At 54.0% G+C, this 23,415-nt stretch overlaps 7 protein-coding genes across 7 annotated transcripts; 4 read left to right on the top strand and 3 right to left on the bottom strand.

The window, feature by feature from the left end:
• The first annotated feature begins 9 nt into the window (after positions 1-9).
• Positions 10-3,818, top strand: BU26DRAFT_525659 (ARM repeat-containing protein). Its single transcript, XM_033830558.1, has 9 exons — positions 10-343; positions 398-565; positions 630-1,356; positions 1,404-1,954; positions 2,006-2,284; positions 2,330-2,553; positions 2,603-2,682; positions 2,729-2,888; positions 2,952-3,818. Exons 1-9 carry the CDS (start codon positions 113-115, stop codon positions 3,316-3,318), a joined length of 2,787 nt encoding a protein of 928 aa, XP_033675757.1. The 5' UTR covers positions 10-112; the 3' UTR covers positions 3,319-3,818.
• Positions 3,474-4,412, bottom strand: BU26DRAFT_441781 (uncharacterized protein; the record flags this gene model as incomplete). Its single annotated transcript, XM_033824475.1, has 2 exons — positions 3,474-4,073; positions 4,206-4,412. The coding sequence occupies 2 exons, from the start codon at positions 4,410-4,412 to the stop codon at positions 3,474-3,476; spliced, it is 807 nt and encodes a 268-aa protein (XP_033675756.1).
• Positions 4,413-4,879: 467 nt separating this feature from the next.
• On the top strand, positions 4,880-6,068 carry BU26DRAFT_511911 (decaprenyl-diphosphate synthase subunit 1; the record flags this gene model as incomplete). The annotated part of the gene is made up of 2 exons (XM_033827338.1): positions 4,880-5,848; positions 5,907-6,068. 2 exons carry the CDS (start codon positions 4,880-4,882, stop codon positions 6,066-6,068), a joined length of 1,131 nt encoding a protein of 376 aa, XP_033675755.1.
• Positions 6,069-6,289: 221 nt separating this feature from the next.
• Positions 6,290-7,729, bottom strand: BU26DRAFT_525656 (WD40 repeat-like protein; the record flags this gene model as incomplete). Its single annotated transcript, XM_033830557.1, has 1 exon — positions 6,290-7,729. A coding segment is annotated over one exon (1,322 nt), but the record flags the coding sequence as incomplete, so codon positions are not given.
• Positions 7,730-7,925: 196 nt separating this feature from the next.
• Positions 7,926-13,929, top strand: BU26DRAFT_441998 (uncharacterized protein; the record flags this gene model as incomplete). Its single annotated transcript, XM_033824487.1, has 5 exons — positions 7,926-8,357; positions 8,411-9,371; positions 10,854-10,892; positions 11,910-13,618; positions 13,672-13,929. The coding sequence occupies 5 exons, from the start codon at positions 7,926-7,928 to the stop codon at positions 13,927-13,929; spliced, it is 3,399 nt and encodes a 1,132-aa protein (XP_033675753.1).
• Positions 13,930-15,188: 1,259 nt separating this feature from the next.
• Positions 15,189-17,375, top strand: BU26DRAFT_441993 (OPT superfamily oligopeptide transporter; the record flags this gene model as incomplete). Its single annotated transcript, XM_033824486.1, has 4 exons — positions 15,189-15,827; positions 15,891-16,626; positions 16,677-17,126; positions 17,182-17,375. 4 exons carry the CDS (start codon positions 15,189-15,191, stop codon positions 17,373-17,375), a joined length of 2,019 nt encoding a protein of 672 aa, XP_033675752.1.
• Positions 17,376-17,859: 484 nt separating this feature from the next.
• On the bottom strand, positions 17,860-20,161 carry BU26DRAFT_586813 (tetratricopeptide repeat domain-containing protein; the record flags this gene model as incomplete). The annotated part of the gene is made up of 6 exons (XM_033834669.1): positions 17,860-18,034; positions 18,088-18,321; positions 18,386-18,533; positions 18,627-18,874; positions 18,936-19,369; positions 19,466-20,161. The coding sequence occupies 6 exons, from the start codon at positions 20,159-20,161 to the stop codon at positions 17,860-17,862; spliced, it is 1,935 nt and encodes a 644-aa protein (XP_033675751.1).
• Between the last annotated feature and the right edge of the window lie 3,254 nt (positions 20,162-23,415).

The following is a 23,415-nucleotide window of genomic DNA, read 5'->3' as shown; positions in this document are numbered from 1 at the left end:
CTGCTGCAGCGCCGCCCACCACGCTGTGAATGATATTGCGTCTGGCTTCAATGCAATAGCCACACGCGCGCCCGCTCCGCCATGTGAGGCGCCGCCCCGCAGCAACACCAACATGGATCCCAACATCACCAAGGCGCTGAACGACAAGCTGTACGACCGGCGCAAGAGCGGCGCCCTCGAGCTCGAAGGCCTGATCCGCGAAGCGCTCGCCGCTGGCGACTATGACCGGATCCAGAAGATCGTGCACCAGCTCTGCCACGAGTACGCCTATGCCGTCCACCAGCCACACGCGAGAAACGGCGGGCTCATTGGGCTGGCCGCAGCCTCGATAGCCTTGGGACCGGTATGTCCTGCTCCTGTCGATGCTGGCGAAGGGATGGAGCTCACGGTGGCATAGGCAGTTGCCCGATACCTCGAAGAAATAGTCCCCCCGGTCCTCGCCTGCTTCTCCGACCAGGATGCCCGCGTCCGATACTACGCATGCGAGAGCATGTACAATATTGCCAAGGTTGCAAAGGGCGAGATTCTGGTCTACTTCAACCAGGTCTTTGACGCCCTGTGCAAGGTCGTAGGCCTTCTTCTTGCCCCCTTTCCTCTGGCCCGGGACATGGCTGACGGATCGTGCGCAGCTCGCGGCCGACTCAGAGCTCTCAGTCAAGAATGGGGCCGAGCTACTCGACCGGCTGGTCAAGGACATAGTGGCTGAATCGGCATCCTCCTATGTATCCGTCCTGCACGCTCCGGCGGAGAATACTGAGGAAGCTACCGATGGACAGGATCGACCCGCCCAAGACCTCCCCACCGCCTTCTCGCTCGAACGATTCCTACCCCTCCTCGAGGAGCGCATCAATGTCATAAACCCCTTTACTCGCACATTTCTCGTGGCCTGGATCACGTTGCTGGACTCCATACCTGACCTCGAGCTTGTCGCATACCTGCCCCGTTTCCTCGCCGGCCTCTTCAAGTTCCTTTCCGATCAGAATCAAGACGTACACACTGCTACTCAGGTGGCCTTGGACAGGTTTCTGAGCGAGATCGGCAAGATTGCACGCATAAAACGTGGCATAGCGGAGAGCAAGAAGAGTTTGCGGGAGGATGGCTTCAAGCACTCTACTTCCAGCATCCAAAGCAGGGCAGACGCCTCGAGCGACGCGGATGATAGCACCACCCCGGAACAAAGAGGCTCCATAGATGAGAAGGACGACTCAAGTGTAGAGAGCGGATCGATCGCCATCGAGGATGAAAAATCGGGCAATGGAGATGGTGACTGGGTTCCCGGACAAGACGTGCAAGTTGACCATTCGAGGATCCTTGAGATCCTGGTCATGTTCTTGGGGGCTCCTTTTGGGGACAAAGGTAGCTATCATCTGCCTTATGATGCCGTTCGTTCTGACAGCCTGCAGAGGAAGAGAATCACGAGATCCTGCTTACCACGCTGCGATGGATCGACAGCTTCTTCGAGATTTGCCCCGAGGACATCATGCCGTTTGTACCAAGCCTACTAACGCACGTTCTACCCAGAATGTCTCATGACCTGGATTCTGTCCGTCAAGCAGCAAACAAAGTTAACGCGTCGTTAATGGACTACATCATGTCCCTGTCCGACGACAGTCGCCGCTCGGATAGCACGGCAGCGGGCCAGATACAGCTTCCCAATTCCTTGTCCGCGCTTGGCAAAGAACTTACCGGCGTCGAGCGACGCGATTCGAACCTTTCAAGTCGGTTATTGAAAACTGTGATTCAGGACCGCGCAGAAGTTAAGTCCGAGTACAGTAAGGGTACGAGGACGCCGACGCCAGCGGAGGAGCGTGGACCATCACCGCGCCCCGTGCCGGAGCTGGACTACCAAGCAGCGGTCAACGCCCTCACACTACAATTTCTGAATGAGCATGAAGCAACCCGTGTTGCAGCGATCGCGTGGCTGATCATGCTCCACAGAATGGCGCCTGGAAAAGTAGGTTTCCCGCGGGTAGTAGAAGACGCAAGGAATACTGACTGTTCGCAGATACTCTCCGTCGAGGACGGAACATTCCCTGCGCTTCTCAAGACGTTGTCAGACCCCTCCGAGGCGGTGGTCACACGCGACCTTCTACTCCTATCTCAGATCTCCAAGAACAGCGATGACTCCTACTTCACTTCTTTCATGGTAAACCTCCTCAAGCTGTTCTGTACCGATCGCCGGCTCCTAGAGATGCGAGGCAATCTAATCATTCGGCAACTGTGTGTTACGCTTAGCGCAGAGAGGATATACCGGACCATGGCCGACTGCCTCGAGAAAGATGAGGTATGATTGCAACCGGCTTATCCTCCTATGTGCTGACAGAAACAGGACGTAGAATTCGCTAGCATCATGGTGCAGAATCTAAACAACAATCTCATCACCGCTCCAGAACTCGCGGATCTCCGAAGACGGCTCCGCAATCTGGATTCAAGGGACGGCCAGTCATTTTTCGTATCTCTCTTCAAGTCATGGTGCCACAATGCTGTCGCTACCTTCTCACTTTGCCTTTTAGCTCAAGCTTATGAGCAAGCATACCACCTCCTCCAGATATTGCAAGTTGCTCGCCTTCTGCTGCAACGAGATATACGCTAACAAGACTAGCGCGGACCTTGAGATGACAGTCAACATGCTCATCCAAATCGACAAGCTGGTCCAGCTACTTGAGTCCCCGGTCTTTACATGTAAGTCTCCCTCTTAATCTTGAGATGCCTCTGATATATTTCACAGACCTCCGAATGCAACTCCTCGAACCCGAAAAATACCCACACCTCTACAAGTGCCTTTATGGCCTACTCATGCTCCTGCCGCAATCCTCTGCATTCGCAGCATTAAAGAACCGCCTGAACAGTGTCTCCGCGATCGGGTATCTCCACATCGCGCCGCGCACGTATGTCCCCACCTCCAACTTTAACCATTTGAGACAGAAGAGCTCAGAGACCGGTCCTCCCAGTGCATCGCAGGGAACCCCTGTATCCAGCTTCGAGCGCCCGAACCGCCTCAAAGCCCGAGAAGACGGCGGCGTCAAGTGGGTCGAGCTTCTCGAGAAGTTCAAGAGCACGCAGGAGAGGGCGAGAAAAAGCCAGCGGATGGCGAGTATGGGTGAAGATATGGGTGTCAGCCCCGTACAAGAGAAAGAGAGGGGTCCGCCCGAGGTGCCGCCGAAGAGTGCGGGATTGAGGGGTGGGCAAGCGCCAGCGGGGATTAATAGGCCGTTGCCTGTGCCGGCAGGGGCGCAGCCTGCTGGGCACAAGTCCAGGAGTAGTTTAAGTAATCTGGGGAGGTTTGCGGGGGGTGTGGCCGGGAGGAAGAAGAAGTAGTTTTTTCGGGTTCGATGTGTTTAGTATTATTCCCGGTTTGACCGGAATTAGCGCTGGGACAGCCATAGATTGCATGGCGGGAGTTGAGTCTGGACTTTTGGTATCTTCATTGCCTTCTGCATAGCGTATGCGGCCGGGATTAATGGGTTTTTTTTTTAACGATGCTTCCCCTTCCTATACCTTATGCACTCTTCGGGCTTGCCTTTCAACCCTCCCGACACAGGGACTTCTTTGTTGCTGTCCCTATCAATCACCCAGCTCTGGACAATCTCCTTGATCTCAGGCTTCTTCTTCTCCCTCCTCTTCGCCTCCTTGACTCGCCGCACATACCCACTATACACCGCCACCTCCGCAATCGCAACAGCCCCGCTCCCACCCATACTCAAACCAAGCCTCTTCGCGACGCTCCAATGCCGCGCTGCCACCCATATAAACACCGCACACGCTACTATCGACACCAAAACATTGATGATAAGAATCATCTGGCGGTGCACCTCCTCGTAGCCGACGTCGTCTTCGTCAAGCGGGGCGTCGGTTCCGATGCTGAATTGGACGGGGGCAGAGGGAGGGCGACGGGCGGAAGTGAACGACGAGGTTGGGGGGTTAAGCATGCGGGTGTAGGCGCGGGCTTCTTCTTCGGCGCGGAGGCGGGCCATTAGGGCGACGTACGAGGGGCTTGGCTCGGGCTTTGGTGGGGGCGGGGGAATGTAGATTTTAGAGGAGCGGAGGAGGGTGTTGAGAGTGTAGACAACGGGCTCATTTTTCTGGTCTTCTTCGGCGGACCGGGGGTCCTCGGGGGCTTCCTCTTTCTCGGAGGATGCTGGCGCTTGCACTTCTCCTTCCTTAGCAGGAGCTGACTCTGCTTCTGCACCTTTCGTAGGAGACACTGGCTCCTCTTCTTGGTTTTCACCGGTAGAAGTGGCAGAGGCGTGCTTCTTGAGCAACTTCGAGAGGTCGATTAACTGGCTGTGCGAGATGGGGTTCCCCGGCTGGGGTCCTGCGAGCGAGGGCTCCGATGGAAGCTGAAGCTTTCCGAATTCCTCCGGCGAGATGTCTTCGGCTCTGGAAAGCGCCCGCACGATGGCGGGCGTCATCGTGAGAAGCACCATTGTGCGGTGGTTGAGTTGAAGCTGCACGGTCGCAGGCAGATCGGCGGCTGGAGCTCTGGCTCGGTTCGGGAGCCCGGGTTGTCTTGGCGGCATCTTAGCGTAACGATGTCCCAAAACTTTCCGATGGTTCACGTCGCAGCTGTCGAACCACCAAAACACCCCTATCGTACCCTCAAATCCGACTGCGGAGTTCCAATTGCACTTCCGCAGTTCCTTTTTGTGGACAGAATCCAATGTCGGGCCGATCTTCACGGCTCGCGACGACCTTGACGCGATGCTCCCCTCGCCTCCCGCAATGTACCTCTCGAAGAGAGTGTCTTCTTTCGAATCACGAAGTCGCAGCTTTCTACCACCCGTCCCGCCGGCGTAATCAGTCGTCATGGGCCGCCGCTGTCTCCGCTGCACAGCATGTTTTCAATCCACCTGCGCCCGATCCCAATGCTCCATTATCAATGGACCCGTTTCAGACGGTTGCGAAAGAGATGAAGTTTCTGACGAAGAACATACGGCAGTTGCTTGGTTCAGGGCATCCGACGCTAGATACGGTTTCGAAGTACTACACGCAGAGCGAAGGGAAATATGTGCGGCCGATGCTAGTGCTGCTCATGAGCAGAGCAACGGCCCTTACGCCGAAGATACCAAGGGACAGGAGTCCATATTCAGTCAATCGACCTATAACATCACCCAGCATACTTTCAGACGAGAACCCCTCCGCGCCAGATGCAGAGTATCCCAGCATATCTTCGACGATCCACGACACCTCTTACCGAAACGAAGACTCCGACATCCTTCCATCCCAGCGAAGATTAGCTGAGATTACCGAGCTGATACATACGGCGTCGCTCCTTCATGACGATGTAATAGACCACTCGATATCACGCCGCTCCGCGCCCTCTGCGAATATTGAATTTGGCAACAAAATGGCAGTTTTGGCAGGCGACTTCTTGCTCGGCCGTGCCTCCGTGGCGCTCGCTCGTTTACGAGACCCTGAAGTCACAGAGCTGCTCGCAACCGTTATCGCCAACCTCGTCGAGGGTGAATTCATGCAGCTAAAGAACACCGCGTCGGACGAGCGCAACCCCGCTTGGACGGAGAATACGCTGACGTACTACCTCCAAAAGACATACCTGAAGTCGGCGTCATTGATCTCGAAATCATGCAGAGCGGCAGCGATATTAGGGCAGTGTACTCCGGAAGTGGTGGAGGCGGCATATAGCTATGGCAAGAACCTAGGTCTTGCGTTTCAGCTGGTGGACGACATGCTTGATTACACTGTCAGCGGGGAAGAGCTAGGGAAGCCTGCGGGAGCGGACCTGGAGCTGGGACTGGCCACTGCACCGTTGTTGTTTGCATGGAAGGACAACAAGAGCCTCGGAAAGCTGGTAGGGAGGAAGTTCTCTGGGGATGGAGATGTGCAGAGGGTGGGTTCCCTCTCTCCTAAATGCTCTAGAAGGGAGGCATTAGCTAATTCGAAACCAGGCACGCGAAATCGTCTCCGAAAGCACGGGGCTTGAGCAAACGCGCGCTCTAGCACAAGAATACGTCGACAAGGCTATCCAATCTATTGCGTTCTTTCCCGAAAGCGATGCGAAGAAAGGGCTCATTGAAATGTGCACCAAGGTCATGAAGAGGCGGAAATAGACAGAAGCAAGTTTATTCGGCGGCCATCTGTACAAGTACGTATACACAAAAGGCGTTATGACGGAGCGTCCTATGGCCGTTATTTTGGAAGGACGAGGCCCCTTCGCGCAGGGAACACTGCGTCCGTTGTTATCCTACCACTCACATTACTCGCATTCTGTACATATACTGTAGTATCTACACTATTAAAAGGAGCATCGGACATGGTGAAACGGGGAGATCAAAGAAGCTCACGCAACCGGGAATGCTTTTCGTACGATGCTATGCTGTGCTAAACTTTCAGGGGTATCTACAAAACCACACGTCCGGGGTCCAATTATCTTAATCAACACACGGAGTTTAGCCATCCGCGAATGGATTCGGTGGCAGTATGTCAGGGTCGTACCCGTTGGTTGTCGGTTCTCCAGCAGGTTGCGGAGGTAGTGCTGATTCTTTCCACACCCGCACTGTCCTGTCCTGTCCTCCGCTGACGAAGACCTTTTCGGTCGGATGAGTGTCCACTGAAAGCACTGCGTCTCCGTGGCCTCCCTCTATTCGCTGCAAGACATTCTTTGTGCTGACGTCCCATAGCACGATGTCGCCGTTCTCGCTCCCTGAGGCAATGAATGCGTATTGGTAAGGTGGATCAGAACCATACGTCCCAAATGCTCCTGACAAGCTGTATTTCTTGTTGATGTGCCCCTGATACGTCTTTACGCACTTGCCCTTCCCTTCGATGTAGTTCCAGAGCCGGACACAGGAGTCGAGCGTCCATGCTAGGACGTACTTTCCGTTTGGGGAGAAGATGACTGATGTTACAGGCGCGTTATCCTCATGCACAAGTGTGCGTAAGCATTGGCCGGTTGCAGTGTCCCACACTCGGACCAGGCCGTCGTGCGAACAACTTGTAATGAGGGTGCCGTCTCGAACGAAATCTACCCCACCGACGGGATCCGAATGAGCTGGAAGCGAGCGCATGACACGAGCTGCGCGGACATCCCAAAGGAAGACAGCTTCATCGTAGGAACCGCTGACGAGCATGTTGCCTTTCGGCGAGAACGCGATGGAGTAGACATAGTTGTGGTGGCCGATGAACGGAGTCGGATGCGCCATGCCCGTCGCCACGTCCCACAATCGGATGGACTTGTCGTCCGAGCCTGACGCAAGGATCTTGGAGTCGGGAGACCAAGCGATGGTGGAAATGCCGGCGAGATGGCCTTCAAGTGTGTGCTCTAGCTTTCCCGTCTTCGCGTCCCAGATCTTGATCGTGCAGTCTGCGGAGCAGCTTGCTATCCAGCGGCCGTCAGGAGAAAACTTGACTGATGATATGCCTTTCTTGTGGCCGCGGAGGATCATGGCGGGTTTGTAGAAGAGCTCTGTGGGCTTTGGCGGGGGTGGGCTGGGGTGCGGGGACCGTGAGCGACGCTGGGATATGGACCTTGATCTTGATCTCGAGCGCGGTGTCCTTGACCGAGATCCTGAGCGTGGGCTCCTCCGATTTCTGTAGTATCTCCTGTCATCCTCGCTATCCTCCCTGCTATACCGTCGCGGCCGCTCCGCTAGCCTATACTGAGGAGAGCCATTGGGCGGCGTGCGCGATGCTGAGCGTTTTCGCGGCGGAGAATCATATTCATCATCATCCTCCCTTCGGCGCTTGGGGGACGTGTTGCGGTCGGCCATGGTCTTGTGGTGGTGTCGGAACGCAATCGCCAGGGACGAGGGGAATATTCTGCCCGCCTAGCGCGCCAATCACTTATGTCAGCAGGGCGGTGAACGCCTTATTACCCTGATCCCTGTCACAGGCCCACCATATTTCCCCAGCTCTCCACCAAACACTCAATCCTACCTTTATACATGTACCCTCCGGATTCTCCCTTCATGGCGGACGATTCGAGCCGGCCCCCGTCCAGCTTACGGATAGTGTCCCTCAATTGCTGGGGCCTGAAATACATTGCCAAGCTTCGCAATGAGCGCTTGACAGAAATCGGGAACCAGATCGCCGCGGCAGAGCATCCACCAGACATTGTCGGCCTCCAGGAGTGCTGGACGCAGCAGGATTACAGTACTATCCGAGACAAGACCCGCCATTTGCTTCCCTATGGGAAGTTCTACCACAGCGGCATATTCGGCGGCGGACTTGTGATTTTGTCAAGATGGCCTATTGAAGAGAGCAGCATGACGCAGTATCCGCTCAATGGACGACCTGCGGCCTTCTACCGCGGAGATTGGTTTGTGGGGAAAGGGGTGGCATATGCGCGGATACGTATGGGACCGACGCGAAGAGATATTGCGGAAGTTTTCTGCACGCATGTAACGAGACCGCGTCACCGTATGGAATCACTGATCTGAACTGACCTCCGCAGCTCCACGCCCCTTACGAATCCGAGCCTTTCGACTCCTATCTCTGCCACCGAACAGCCCAAGCATGGGAGATTACTAAACTTATGCGTGGAGCAGCCGAACGCGGTCACCTTGTCATCGGATTGGGCGACTTCAACATGATACCCCTCTCGCTCGCCCACCGTATAATAGAGACACATTCCCCGGTGCGGGATGTATGGCGAATACTTCATCCCGATTCATCGGTCGGTGCGGCAAGAGACAATGTGGAGCAGCTTCGCGACAAGCCGATGCCCAACGCGGAGTTTAACCTGACGAAGAATGGAGCCACATGCGATAGCGCGCTCAATACATGGCGGTGGAATAAAGCTCACAAACAGCGCCTTGATAAAGGGGAGAATGTGCAAATTCCGTCATCAGTAGACGATCCGAATGCGAAGAGGCTCGATTATATCTTCTTCAGTAGCGGAGAACACCACGATGCCACAACCGGAACGCGGACCGCCGAGTGGACGCTTAAGGAAGCCAATGTGGGCATGACTATGCGGCATCCCAAACTCTTCTGCTCCCTCAGCGACCATTTTGCTGTTGAAGCAACCTTAGTCAGGAGTGTGAAGGCGCCGTCATCTTCGAACGGCCCTTGGGCACTACCGGAGACTTATCTTCCAATCGAGGTTTACGACGAGATACTGGCGACAATAGTCAAATACCAAGGGCGAGAGTGCACTCAGCGAAGACTGCGGTTAGGCCACTTTGGCTTTCAGTTCCTCCTCACGGTTGGGTGCCTTATCGGCGTCTGGTGGTCTCCGCATAACTACGTTTCCTTTATCTTGATACTTGTCAGCTCGCTCAGTCTGAGCGTCGGCGTTATCGATGGTCTTATGGGAGGGCTATTTGTCTCGAGCGAGCTGAGAGCTCTAAAGGAGTTTGAGTGGGAGGTCAAGAACACGAGAGAAAGGGCGCTCGCAAAAGCAGAGAAACACAGTACAGCAGGGAATCCATGACGTTGAAAATCGTCCGGACAACTCTAGGACTGGTTATTCATAGGCATCTAATGTAATAATACCAAAGGACATGATCGGTCACTGACAGTGTATGCCTCGTCTGTGCACCATATGAACGCTAGGCGAAAAGCGGGAAAGGTCAAGGCAACAACCTTGGGAGACCTCGGGACGACCACAATATCCAGGAGTATCCAACCCCAGACCATTCCAAACAGCTCTGCGCAAACATCTGAATTCTTCTCACCTATACCATCATGGCCCTTGACGAGCTCCCCAAGGAACTTCTCCTCATGACTACCTCATACCTCCTTCCCCTCGACATCGAGTCTCTGGCCCTCACGATGAACAAGTTCCTCACCTTAACCTGCCTACCCCTCTTGGAGCCGCTCTTCGCCAGACGTCACCATGCAGAGCAAAGTATATCACGCTTTGGCCCTTTCGTATTCGACAACAACGTTCCAAACGAGGTCATCGAGCACCACCGTGAACTCTTCGGCATCCCTGCTTCAGCCGAACTTATTGATCCGCGAGACGTGGATCGCATGCATTCTCTAGACTACCTGCGGCTGAACGGTGATCTGCATTGGCTGGGGCCCCTAGATTCAGGAACGGATATGGAAATGCAACCGCACAAAACTTCGGAGGTGACAACATGGCAGCTCGAAGAACTGCAGCAAGCCGCGACCAAAGCAAATGTCAAGCTACCACCAGCCTTTGTCAAATTCATCTCAAACAAGTCACTCATGGACCGCATTCCGAGCTCCACGGCAAACTTCTTCGACATAACCGGCGGCCTACGCAAAGTGCCCGCAGCCATCGACGGCGGCACAGGCGGCTACAACGTATGTATGTACAGCGACCAGCAAGGCGGCGGGTACTGGAACCTCTACTTGGTGCCTGGAGAAGAGGGCGCGCATTGTGTGCTCGCTTCAGGATTAGATACTGGAGATGAGTGGGAGGATATGAGTGAGGATGAGCAGTTCGACGAGTTTCCGGTCACGGTGGATGAGAGGGTGCAGGCGGAGAGGGAGGGGTGCCAGATGGCGAGGATGATGAAGGACGATCTAACACTCGAAGGATGGGATTTTGAGAGTTGGCTGGCGGGAGTGTATTTTGAGCAATGGCTTTGGTTTATGGCTAGCAAGGAGAAGCCGCGTGACTACGAGGAGTTGGCGCCGCTGAAAGAGTATGTTCGGAATGTGTATGTGCGGGACCCTTCTTAGGTGCCGGGAAGCCTTGCGCGTCGACAGCCTGGGAAGCTTCACCTTCATGTGGGAAGAGACTGTATCAGGCTCATTCCATCCAGCCATGTCCATTTCCAATTCGTTGTCGACCCAGGCGACCAAGACAAAGAACGTGGGGACAGTTACTCGACTCCTAGATGCTCCAACGCGGACCCTCCTGGGACGGAATCCACCCCTCCACTTCCCGTCCTCGATATAAGCTACGTCGGCGACGCGAGTAAGGTTCAACTCGCCGTCTTCAGCTGCAACTAGAACAAGTCCACACAAGCCTCTGCAATGCCGCCTACAACAACCAGAATACGCTGCAGTGACACTTTAACGTTTTCGGCAACGTCAGAACTAAAGGAGTGTTCAGCCAAAGGCGTGCTTCTGGTGTCTTCCGTAGTTTCAGTCCGTTTAACAAAAGAGACAATCCAGACAGCGGGTCCCATCCAAACGGTGCAACCACGTACATGGACTGACAGTTCAAGCTCGACTGGGCTCCCAACGGGGGATATGACATCTGTTTGCTATCTCGCGTGCGAGGAAGCTTGTGTGGCACTGTTTCAAGTGACGTGTGGATAAAGGGCGGATGGCTAGAATGTGATATCTGTGTCGTTGTAGTTTATGAACTGGTGCGGAACGTACGGCTTCGCTATCCATAGTATTTCCGTTTTTGAGCTGACGGCATTTCTCGCCGCTTCGTAGGTCTCAGGTCCGGCGGTTCATGAGCAGCTCTGGAAGCTGCCGTTTTCATTTGGAGGGGAGGAACCAGGGGCCAGACTTTTGGATTTGGTATTTTCCGCTGTGCTTTTTGATTGAAGGGAAGAATGCGTCCATCCATATCGGACGGTCGCCGTTCTTTTCATTTCTTCGTCGGGCAAGCAATCTGGAGCGCACGGTGATCCCCTGCTGCCTTCTCATCCCAGCATTGAGTGCATGAGTTAGTCAGCCATGCTGCGAAGTTCTTCTACCTAGGTATCTTCGTTCCGATCACGTGCATACGTTGGAGAAGATTAGGTCGAGAAATGGGGCTTGTACCGACCAAATGCTCTGGATTAAGATTGACTCAAGTAGCGAGGCTACGCACACCAGAATGCTTCGTCCGGTCTAGGTTCAGATACTAAGCCGCGACCAAGTCAATCGCTCGATGTAGGGCGGGAGACGAGCAAGACGAAGGCTGAGTCGAGTCATGAGTAGTTCGCCAAGGCTGTCATGCATCATTCACGGGCGCGCTTCCGTCTCAAAGCCGCTCCGCACGCCTCCACGCTCGCTCAACGCCGCCGCCCTCCGAGTGTGCATCTCCATCCGTCTTTCCCGTCTTCGCACAGCGAAGGTCCACAGGCGTCCGCGCCGTTGCTCCTCCAGCATGAGCAACCCCCAGCCGCAAGGAGCCCAAGGCCCAGGGCAGGCACAGGGGCCGCAGCTGCTGAAAGCGGACGACGTGCCGAAGCTGCAATGCTTGACCGAAGACATGAAGCAGAAGTACCGGCCGGTGGTGCACAACCTATGGCAGATCATGCAAACAAAGCCGGCTGGTACCATCGAGCACAACCAGGCGCGCCAGAAACTGCAGGACTGGTCGTCCAAGCTCATTACACAAGAGCGGACATACCGCGCGAAGCTCAAAGCGCAGCAGCAGGCCAGCCAAGGCCAGCCAAACCAGCAAAACCAGCAGCCGGGCCAGGCAAGCCAGCAGGCCTCTCATCAACCCGCAAACGAGCAGCCGCAGCCGCAGCAGCAGCAGCAGCAGCCCGCCCCGCCGATGCAGCAGCCTCCGAACCCCGCCCAAGGACAGCGTCCGCCGCAGCAGAACCCGCAGAACCAGGTTGATCCCGAGATCATCAAGCATGTCCAGACCTTCAAGTACTACCTGCCGCTCGACGGCCCGCAGGAGGGAACGCAGGCGTACGACACGAAGATAAAGGAGATGCGGAATAGCTATCTCATGGCGCTGAACCGGCAGCACCGCGCGACGCAGCGCATCAAGATCCTGGGCAACATGATGGAGCAGCGGCAGAAGATGGGCCAGGAAGTCCCCGCGGAGCTGCTCAGCCAGAAAGCCAACCTGGAGAAAGAGTACGGCTCCGCAAAGGACTTTGTCGATAGATTCAGGGACAAGCAGAAGAACTACAAGGCCGAGCACGAGCAGCGACGCTCTGGTGGCTCCCAGGGCCAAGGGCAGGCACCCCAGCAGGCTCAACAACTGCCCGCGCAGCAGCAGCGTCAACCCTCTCAGCCGAACGTCAAAGAGGAGCCGCAGATTAAGATGGAGGCGGGCCAGATGTCGCTGCCGCCCCAGGCGCAGCACTTTGGCGCCATGCAGGGCGGCGCTGCACAGCAAACGCAACAACCGCCGCTGCAGAGCGCGCAGGTACCCGCACCTTCACTTTCTCAGCAACCCATGCGACAGCCGCCCGCACCTCATTCACAGCAGGCCCAGCCGCCAAACCAGCACCCGCAGTTCGCGCAGCCAGGCCAACCGCAGCCCCAGCAGCAACCGCCGCGACCTCAGATAAATCCTCAACAAGCGAACGCGCACCAGCACCAGGCGAGCAACTCACCGCACCCGCAATCCGCAAGCTCCAATCCCGCAGGCCCTCCCGTCCCGCTCTCTCACCAGGCTGCTATAAGCGCGGCGCAGAGATCGTACTCAAATCCCGACGCTCAGCGCACTACGACCCCAATGCAGCCCGGCGGACAAGGCAGCTTCCACGCCCCCGGCAGTCGTGAGCGCGAGCAGCTGAACAACCCCAAGATGCCGATACCACGCCAACTGACCGTCACTCAGCCCACACCTGTGGGTATGGGTCAGGCGCGTCCGACAATGAGTGGCCCCACCAACGGTGCTCCTGGCCAGATGGGCCAGCCCGTGCTCTCCAAGTTTCCCCAGTTCCAGCTCGAAGGCGAGGGCGATCGTGTGCTTAGCAAGCGCAAGCTCGACGAGCTCGTGCGCCAGGTCACCGGCGGTTCGGAGGAAGCGCTCACCCCGGAGGTCGAAGAGGTGAGTTCATCGAGATTCATCCGTTTGCAGCGAAATTCTTAACTTGTTGTCAGGCTGTCCTCCAGCTCGCGGACGACTTCGTCGACACCGTCATTAGCAACGCCTGCAAGCTCTCCAAGCTCCGCGAGTCTCCGCAGCTTGATGTTCGCGATATCCAGCTGGTGCTCGAACGCAACTACAACATCCGCATTCCGGGCTATGCTTCCGACGAGGTCCGAACGGTGCGCAGGCTGGTGCCCGCCCCTGGATGGACGCAGAAGATGAATGCAGTCCAGGCTGCCAAGGTCATGGGTGGAAAGACGGACATTTGATCATTTCCCTCGCCCTCTTATATTATGTTTCGGCTGTTTGCTTATGCGGTGCCGGTCATTTTGCGGTATAGATGACCAGACGAGGCTCAATCCCCCCAAAAAAAGGATGGCAAAATTCCTGAAGGTGGCTCTCGCCACTGAGACCCTCAGTTGGCCATCCTCAGTGTCAGCATCCAAAGGAGGTCCTTGCGGAGGTACAGAAACAAAAGCACGCTGGACCTGGAGGTGAGAAGGCGAAGAATAAGGCTGCGGCTAATGAACTATGGCAAGGCAGTTCTTCCCCGGTCGCTGTAATGATGGTTTGCCGTCCTATTTGGGATAGCCATCGCATGCGTTGAGATTCTGACCAACAGTTAGCACACCTGGGTCGTAACCAGGCTAGAGGCTGGCATTGGTATTTGAATAGAGATGTGAAGTTTATGATAGAGTTCTTGCACTCATTGGTGATGTGCAATTGGTCGCAGAATGTACAGCGCATGAACTGTCGATTTCATGAAAGCACGAGACAGTCCTACTAGCCAAGGGCACAGGCACGTAAGTGCAATCCAGCATAACTAGTTGCCCCTTCTACAATGCCGCAATACAACTACTACTTGTAAACTGCAGAAGCTTTGGAACTGTTTCGGGTGCCAGCGAGAACCTCGGAAAGAATACGTGGGCTTAGGAGCCAACCGCCTGCAACAATACGGTGGCACGGGACGGCGGTTGCCTGCTCGCGATCGGTGGGGACAGCACTTCTCCCACGCCTCCGTGCGACATGAGGCTCTGCCTTGCCTTATCTTTGCCACCATGCTGACCGGACGGTGTGTTTCTCATCTAACCTCCCTCTCACGGTGTGGAATTCTCCGGATAGAACGACGTGCGCAACAGCTACCCTGGAGGCCTTCGCGGGTGCGTACAATGGACGAACTAACCTTACTTACTTGTACGGCGAGCCCTTAGCCCCGGAGAATTCCCTACCGCAAGAGCCTCCCACTACCGACCGGGTTTTACCCGCACTTCTCACGTGTCGGGCCTCATTCCAAGGTTATTCCATCTGGGCCTCGCTAGAGACCACTCGCAGGATGCCCCATTCTCGACTGGATTTCGCTAGCACTTTCCACGACCTGGAGCTCGACCCGGCTGGACCTTCGTTAGAAAGTTTTTGCAGAATGGCCGATTCTTCCCTTTGCTCATCCCGATCTTCTTCTGGCTTTGAGAACTGCCGCGACTCAGCATCCCACCAGAGCAACGCTCCGGCGTCCCAAGAACCTATCGAGATGAAGGGGCGAAGCTTCACGCTGCGCGCTATTATGTCTGGACTCCTAATCGGTCTTCTAATCAACGTCTCTAATACATACTATGGACTTCGCGTTGGATCCGGTAGCGGAATGTCCATGGTTTCGGCGTTGATGGGTTTTACCGGTTTCAGACTATTCTCGAGGTACACGACGACCAGATTTGGCGCTGCGGAGAACGTTTTGCTCGTCAGCGTGGCCACGGCTACAGGATGTATGCCGTTCACAGCAGGATTGATCGGTGCAATTCCCGCCCTCGAATTCCTTATCGGTCCCGACGAAAACGGCCCGCTGCGCGAAGGCTTTGGAAGCCTTCTTGTCTGGACAGTCGGTCTTTGCTTCTTCGGGATCGTTTTCGCCGCCATGCTTCGGGGACATTTCATTGAACGGGAGCGACTACCATGGCCGGGCGCAAGTGCTACGGCCCATCTCATTAACACCCTTCATCACAGCGCTCCGAAGTCACAGTCAGCTTCTCGTAATGGTCTCTCTTCGAGGCGGGAGTCTCTTATAGGAGAACCGCCCCTTGCGTGTGTCCAGGGCGACGAGATTTCTGATGAGATCGAATGGAAATCTGCGATGAACAGCCTCCTACGGGGTGCAATAGTATCTGGAATCATTGTATGGCTCTATCTCTGGTCTCCGGGCTTTCTGATTCCACGTCATGCTGACCTCTTCCCTCAGTCTGTCACTCTGGATTTCATACCTATCCTCCACGAATTACCACTTTTTGGGCACCAAGCGGCCAGCACCTGGCTCTGGACTGTGGACCTTTCACCTGGTTTCTTCGGCCAGGGGATGATTATCGGCCCTTACATTTCGTTGCACATGCTGGCTGGTGCCATCATTGGATGGGGAATATTATCACCGCATGCAAAACGCCGAGGCTGGGCGCCCGGCCCAGTGGATGACTGGACTTCGGGATCAAGGGGATGGATTATATGGATCAGCATAGCCTCATTACTTGCTGATGCGTCGATCAAATTGGCCTGGCTTGTGGTGCGACCGTGTTGGAGGGAATACCGAGCTAACATACGCTCCGCAAGCCGATTGGCAGCCTTCTGGAGGAACCGCGCTCGACGTCGGTCGCCACCACCACCTTTCGAAAACCAGTACATGCCTATACCAAGTGAGCCACATTCTGATTCCGACCCTATACCCACTCAAAGGATGCAATGGACCACGCTCGTTCGGAAAAGATGGGAAAGTATTCCCTCGTCTGGCGGCCTCAGCGCCCTACCAGTCCTTAGCTTGGGCTTCCTGGTCTCCCTCCTCATTTGCATATTGACAGTACAACTCGTCTTTGGGAAGCTTACCCCCTGGTATTATACTCCGCTCGCCATAGCTCTGTCGCTTCCGATGGCAGCTGTGGGGATACGATCTCTTGCAAAGACGGATGTCAATCCAGAAAGCGCTATAGGTATGCATATTTGTGCTAGGAGACACGACTATGCTTACCTTGCCATATAGTCTCCCAGTTTGTATTTGCAGCATTGATTTCGCATTCCGATCCAAATGCCGTAATTATCAACCTCATATCTGCAGCCATCGCCGTAGCAGGTGCGGTCCAGTCAGGAGACCTTGCGTACGATCTCAAAGTCGGAAGCATCGTTGGCGCACGCCCAGAAGCACAAATGCATGGACAAATCATTGGCTCACTCTTCGGTGCTTTCGTATCATGCGGGGTATACAAGCTCTATGCGTCTCAGTATCCCATACCGGGCCGCTTCTTCAGGGTCCCGTCCGCATATCTCGTTCTCAGCACCTCCAGATTGCTTTTGGGCCAGGGCCTCCCAGAGGGTGTTTGGCCCTTTGCCGTGGCAGCCGCCGCCCTCTCCGCTCTGGCCACAATATTGAAAATGCGATATGAATCTCGTTGGTGGCAAAAGCTGATTCCCAGTGGAGTATCGTTCGCAATTGGTATGGATATGCTCAGGCCCAAGCGTATGATATGAGAGCCACTAACTCCTTTCAGGCATATATCTTTTGCCCTCGTTCAGCATCACCCGCGCACTTGGAGGACTGTTCTACAGCGCATATACGCAGCGTAGGAAAGACAGGGAGGGCAATCTCATCATCCTTGCTAGTGGTCTTGTGTTGGGAGAATCTATCGCGAGCCTTGTCAACCTTGGTCTTAGCGCTCTTAATGTGCCGAAGCTCTGGGTGTAATAAGGATCCTTTAGCGAGAAGCCGCTTTTACCTCTTCGTGCACATCTCTATAATGTCGAGACTTCTACATCATGTAGCAATAACGCAATCGCAGTAGAGCGGCATGCAACAATCTTATCTTCTATCCCTACTCACTAAATTTCTCGAATTGTCATTGCCGATTTCATGTCGAAACAAGGGTTCTGGTTGTCACACATTTTTCTCCAACCGCGGAACATTTGGTGGTGGAAAAAGTTTATAAGAATAGGACGACAGCACTAAAGAATTCGAGGTCATCGCGACAAATTCGTAGTGTATCCTTTTGCCTCTATCTAATAAGTGAACGAAGGCACCTAGGACCATTACGCCTGGTGTTAGGAGTGACTTGTAAGGTAAGGAGGACGAACAGCTTAGCAAATGCCCTTTGGGTCAGAGCTCAAATTGACCAAAAACAGACCAAGTCATCGAAATCCATAGTCTCGAGCTCCCTTTCTTCTTCGTCCGGTCAGATCTCTCGTCGAAGTAGTTTCGCCCGTTCGACCCAACGATTTCCCATCTCGACGTTCTGCTCGCCACCCAGAGACAGCAAGTGAACACCACGCAAGAATGATGAGCGCGCGGACTCGTTTTTATACCATTGACGGTCTCCCCAGATACTTAGGGCGCGGTCGAAGTAGGTCCTTTTTCGTGCGTGAGCATGGTATCCTCCAAAGTTGGAGGGGGTCTTACTTACTGGGCCAAGGTATGTTCCTTCCTCCGGATATAGTGCTCAGCTAGCTTATGACAAGCATCGGCCGTGCGGTGGTTGAACCGGTCCAATGTCGATTCATACTGCTTGAGGCAGTCCTTATGTATGGCGAAGGCTTCATCCCAGAATTTGCTTGCAGACTCATGATCCCCCTCGGCCTCCAGACGCATTGCTTTGCTAGATCTTACATTCCCAAGAGCATGGAGGACCCTTCCCGTTCTGGGTTGTAGTTAGTAAGATAGCTAACGCATGTCGGTTTCAGAACAAGGGTCCTTCAACTTACTTGTAAGACACTCTGTCCAACTTTCCATGAAGTTTCTCTCGCTGTATGAGCAGGTCTGTCAAGGTTTTGTCCGCAGCATCAAGCTCCCCTTGAACCCAATATGCCAACCCTAGATTGCAGACCGGGAAGCCAAACTCATCTGGATCCACTGCGATTGACTTGAGCATCTCCACGCTTTGCTTAAAGTATTCGGTCGCCAGGGCAAACTTCCTAACCATCATATAGGCAATTCCCATCTAACTGTGAGCAAAAGCGAGTCTCAAGTCGGGTTCATTGCCCTTTGCGGCTTCAGCTTTCCGTATCGAGAGACACAAAATGTTGTGCTCTAGACACGTTTGAGCATCGTTCGTCTCATTTGCTAATGCACCCATAGTAAGGTGCATATCGCTAACCAAAGGCTCCTTGGTAATGTTGAACTGCTCGCACAATGAGAGCACCAATCTCAAATAAGGTTTTCCCTCGTGCGAGACGCCTCGTTCGTGAAGATATCTAGCATGTATTTAGCTCGGTCTGCTGGCCACCTTATCCTCCGAGTAGAATCTGCACTTACACTGCTGCTTCGTTCAGAAGCATAGGAAACGTTGGGTCCACTTCATGGAGGTCCCAAGAATCGGCGTACTCGAGGTAGAGCTGGTAAGATCGCTCTAGGCGGGGTAGTAAATGCTCACATACCGCCCACCTCTTGATTTGCTGGCTGCAGTGATCTCCAGGTGCCCAGACTATAGCGAGTAGAGATACTGCATCCTTGAATGTTGGGTAGCGATGGCTCTCGTCAATGCGAGTTCGGACCTCTGCTTGTATCACGCGATGAATCCACAGTTCTTTTTTGTGAATATTACGCTTGATAATAGAGGACGCAAGAAGCTCGTATCGGGCGCTCTCGAAAACCGAATTGGTCCAGTAGAGATTACCTTTCTCTTTAGACGTCTGAGTGTTCAGGAATATGTACTCTTGTATTCGATCAGGGTTCATGAAGGCAAGCAACTGGAGGAGCCTGGTCGCATGTGGACTGAGCCCCTGGAAGTTGTACGCGGTGGCAAGAGTGTAACCGTATCGATATTCCTGGAGAGGGTTGCCAACGTTGTGGATCTCCGCATAGCGAGCGTCTGTGGCGTACAGGCTCACGAATTCTCGAATTGAAAGGTTTCTGCGCCGAATGAACCCCGCCATCTGAGCCATGGCTAAAGGCAACCCTGCCAGATGATTTGCCAACTCAATCGACGCAGTTTGTTCATCCATGTTTCGATCTTGCTCTGATTTCGTGATCAATTTCCGGAGAAGCGTTGCGGAGTCGGTTGTTGATAAAGGCTCCATGTCGATCCCAGATCCATTGGAGAAGAAGTGTTCCTTTGCAAAGGGATCCCGACTAGTTACAAGCACCGAGCCATTTCCGTGGTACGGGACGTAGTCAGTGATAACATCCAGGTTGTCAGCGCTGTCGAAGATGAGCAACCAGTTCTCATTCTCGCTGTCGTTGCTACTCCTCGGTTTGGTAAGCCAGGCCTTGGCTATCTCTATGCTTGATTCGAGGCTTTTATTCTCTTCAGCGGTCTGAAGCCTTAAATGAGATGCGATGCGGCCGAAATCCGAAGCAAGTTGCGACACACCGCCTGCTTCCAGCCAAAAGATGGCCGCAAACTTGTCTCTCCTGGAGTGCGCATACTCTACTGCGAGGTCAGTCTTCCCGATTCCACCCATACCGCAAAGAGCAAAGAGACGTGTGCTCTGTGCGTTCCCCCAATCCTGAGTCCCTCTCGGAAGAAGGTGCTCATCCATGATCTCCAATATATCCTTTCGGCCGATGAAATCCGGGTTTGGATACTGCGAAATCGTGAAGCAGGGGAGATGGCATTTCTTGGTCTCCAGGAGATGCTCCGTGCTAGTGTTTGAGATTAAATGCAAACGCAGTGGAGGCCTGAGCGTCGTCGACACTTGGGGGTTGTCTTCGTGCTTTTTTTTTGTGGAGCTGGAGTTCGTTGCTTTGCCCGACCTGATCGGTTCGATAGGGGCGAGGTTCAGTGGATTCAAGGGATTTGAGATTGGAGGTTGTCGCACTGTCGAACTGCCGACCTCACCGATCCATCTCTTGCTCTTTACAGTAGCGTCAGCATGCAGTTTGCTTCATTCCTCGCATCTTACTTACCGTCAAGATCCTGAAGCAATGAACGAAGAAATTCTCTCGCTGAATACGTATCGTTCTTCAGCATCGGTAGCTTGCAGAGCTCATTATGGCTGAGATGCACACCGAGTAAACGCTCTGCGTCCGATGATACTGTAGCAAATTGGTCATCGACAAGTACCTTTGAGAATTGAGATGAGTTATCAATACTCCAAAGGAGGTCCACTTACCCTACTTCTTTTGCTGAAGAGCCTAACTCCAGAGCGGGGGCCTGCACATTCGAACACAGATAGGAGAGGAACCGTGGCAATTTGTTCGAACGCTGCGGCGGGATTTGCTAGTTGGAAGACATCTTGAAGCCCCCTTCTGAACCGCAATCTTAGCGCAGCTATACAGAACTTGGTTGTGTCGAAGTAGGGTTTCTTCGTCTGGTCCACTAGCGTGAGGCGTTCCCATGAACAAGATGCCAGAAAGGCACTCCACGACCAGCTTGAATCTTGGGTCTTGGACATTCTGATGCGCTAGAAGTAGTGCCTCCAAAAATTAGTCTTGCGAAAAAGTACCGACCACATAATGGCCACAGGGCGTATATACCTTCTTTAGGAGCACACCTCCAAGAGAATGAGCGACAAAGATGATCGGTCTATTTGGAAACTGTGCAAAGTCAGTTTCATGGGCTAGCGCTTAATTTGAGTGGCGTCTGGCGACCACATACCTCAGTGGCGAGGCGCGCCAGCTCCTCAGCCAAGTCAATTCCAGCCTTGAGGAATTTCTCCCATGTAAAATCCTCCGCGAGTTCGAAGGACGGATCGTAGATATACATGTGTAACTGCGAGACAGGCTTCACTGAGACAGCTGCTTGTTCGAGCTCGGTTCTCAAACCCCAAGTGTGGACCAGAGGCGCAAAATAACCGGGGACAGCAATGACGAGGGCATGTGATGATAACGTTGCACTCACTTTGGCTCGACACCGGTCTCGTTGCTATCGCGCAGTCGCACGACGCCGCTCAGGCTAAGGGAAGATTGGCTAGAACCTATTTGCACAGACGTGCCGCTGTGATGACTAGTAGAGCGTTCAGAAGCTTGCCGCTTGAGGCTATCTCGATGGCGATGCATTGGCAAGGAGATGATGTGAAAGAGTAGTACTAGCAAGTAGACCAAGCACCGCACATACACCTCACTTATGTTTAACCGATGAAAGGGGTCCCTTACGGGCTGGTGGAACGATTCCGGGGGAGCAAAAGCCTTGAGTTGTTACTCGTAGTGGCTACTGCGCAAGGCTGTAGCCCGAACACTCCAAGATGGTAAACCGTAACAAACTCATCCCTGACCCTAGAAGCTGGCTTTTGGGGTTACATGAGCACCATAGGCGTGTCTCCCTCGTGGAGGCAGGTTGAGAGACCAAGTAGCACTCGAGCCTCATTCAAGCCTAGGTACTTAGAAGTGCAACAGCAGTGCCACCCTATCATTAGTAAGTACTAGACATGGTCGATCATGTACTCCGATGAACCTTTAGTTTGTAAGACATTTAGCAATCGTTGTTGCTGGCGTGATCGCCGATAAAATGGCTGCACACCCCACGCACCGGCACGCAAAGCTGGGAGTGATCATCAAACAGGGCGCTGTTGGTCCGTCATGGCCCGTGTGCCACACCTCCCTCATGCGTGGTACGAAACCGGCAAATTCTGATTCACGCTGGACCAGAGAGCGTGAACGTCAGTATGAACCACTCACATTTATACCTCGACTTTTCCAATAAGTTTCAAAGCCCTGCACTAGGTACCCCCGCGAATTGTCCATACCAGTCATTGCCAAAATCCAAATTCTTCGTCCGCCAATATGGCCAGCAGCTCAGCTTCCAAGATTCAGCCATGGAAGGCCATGAAGACCATGGAGGAGAACCCAAATCCCGACCTCACCAAATTGAAGAAAATCCAGGCGGCCGAACCCTCCATGGGCAGCTCTCGGGGGTCCTCCGTCAGCAAGCCCATGGACCGCAGGACGGAATATGGGAGCTCGGCTAAGGAAGCGGCCTCAGATGATAGGGCTCTTCAGAATTAGAAGCCAGCGACTGTAAGTCCAAGAAAATCTTGGTTACACCTGACGAAGATTAGACTTTGACTAATGTATATAAGTCGTTGAAGCTGACGCGTGAATGATGGCGAACGGAGACGGCGAAGAGCTGGTCTAAGGTGCAGCGATAGTACACCAGTATGGAGCAATACTACAGAGTTACCTGCCACTACAAATGGAGCCACCCGCGTCGGTTGCGACAATGAATTCAGGTCTGCTCTTGTTTACATAGCCTATCGTATGAATTGAAAGTGATGTATGTGCAGGCCGAACTGCTTGATGATGAAGCTACCTAGGTACGTGAGTGAAACAAGATGGTCGACGTGCGGATCAGCATGTTTGCGTTGTCAGTGACCAACTAGGACTAAATGTATTAGAGCAGGGGCGGCACGGTAATACTGCTGTGTGCACTGATAGAGGGAGGACATGAAGCTCCTATGCTCGTTCAAAAGCATCAGGAAGCTCCTGAGGAGCCTTTATAAGAGTCTCTCTCAACTATCACGTACCGACATAGGCGTTTGACAGGAGCTTCTATGCTCACACTCCTTCGTGCACAAAGGGCTCAAGGAGGCCGACTGTGTTGGAGTAATTCCATATTTGAACCCACAGGTCAGATGGACGCATGGGCGAGGAAGCAACTCCGTGTGCGAGGCGCCGTTTGGGACCGCGAGCGCTCCGTAGCTCTGTATTTCAACCTTGGAATGGAGCTTTCATGGTCTCCTAGAGGCCGCAAGACAGCCAGACGGAGTGGTTCTCTTGGCTGCGAGCGTACAAATGGTGGCGAATGTAATGGTGACCGAAGACCTAAAACAAAAATAATTCGCATTATAGCCGTAGC

Source organism: Trematosphaeria pertusa, assembly GCF_010094035.1.
Source record: "Trematosphaeria pertusa strain CBS 122368 unplaced genomic scaffold BU26scaffold_27, whole genome shotgun sequence".
In the NCBI taxonomy this organism is placed as follows: Eukaryota; Fungi; Ascomycota; class Dothideomycetes; order Pleosporales; family Trematosphaeriaceae; genus Trematosphaeria; species Trematosphaeria pertusa.
This window is presented reverse-complemented; position numbering and strand designations above follow the sequence as displayed.

What these genes read in the sequence shown, in the direction of transcription:
- BU26DRAFT_525659 (XM_033830558.1), top strand. Translation starts at nt 113, where the DNA reads ATGGATCCCAACATCACCAAGGCGCTGAACGACAAGCTGTACGACCGG. An exon ending in TGAGTCCCCGGTCTTTACAT is followed by an intron (nt 2,683 to 2,728) that starts GTAAGTCTCCCT and finishes TATATTTCACAG; the next exon opens with ACCTCCGAATGCAACTCCTC. An exon ending in CTCCACATCGCGCCGCGCAC is followed by an intron (nt 2,889 to 2,951) that starts GTATGTCCCCAC and finishes CGGTCCTCCCAG; the next exon opens with TGCATCGCAGGGAACCCCTG.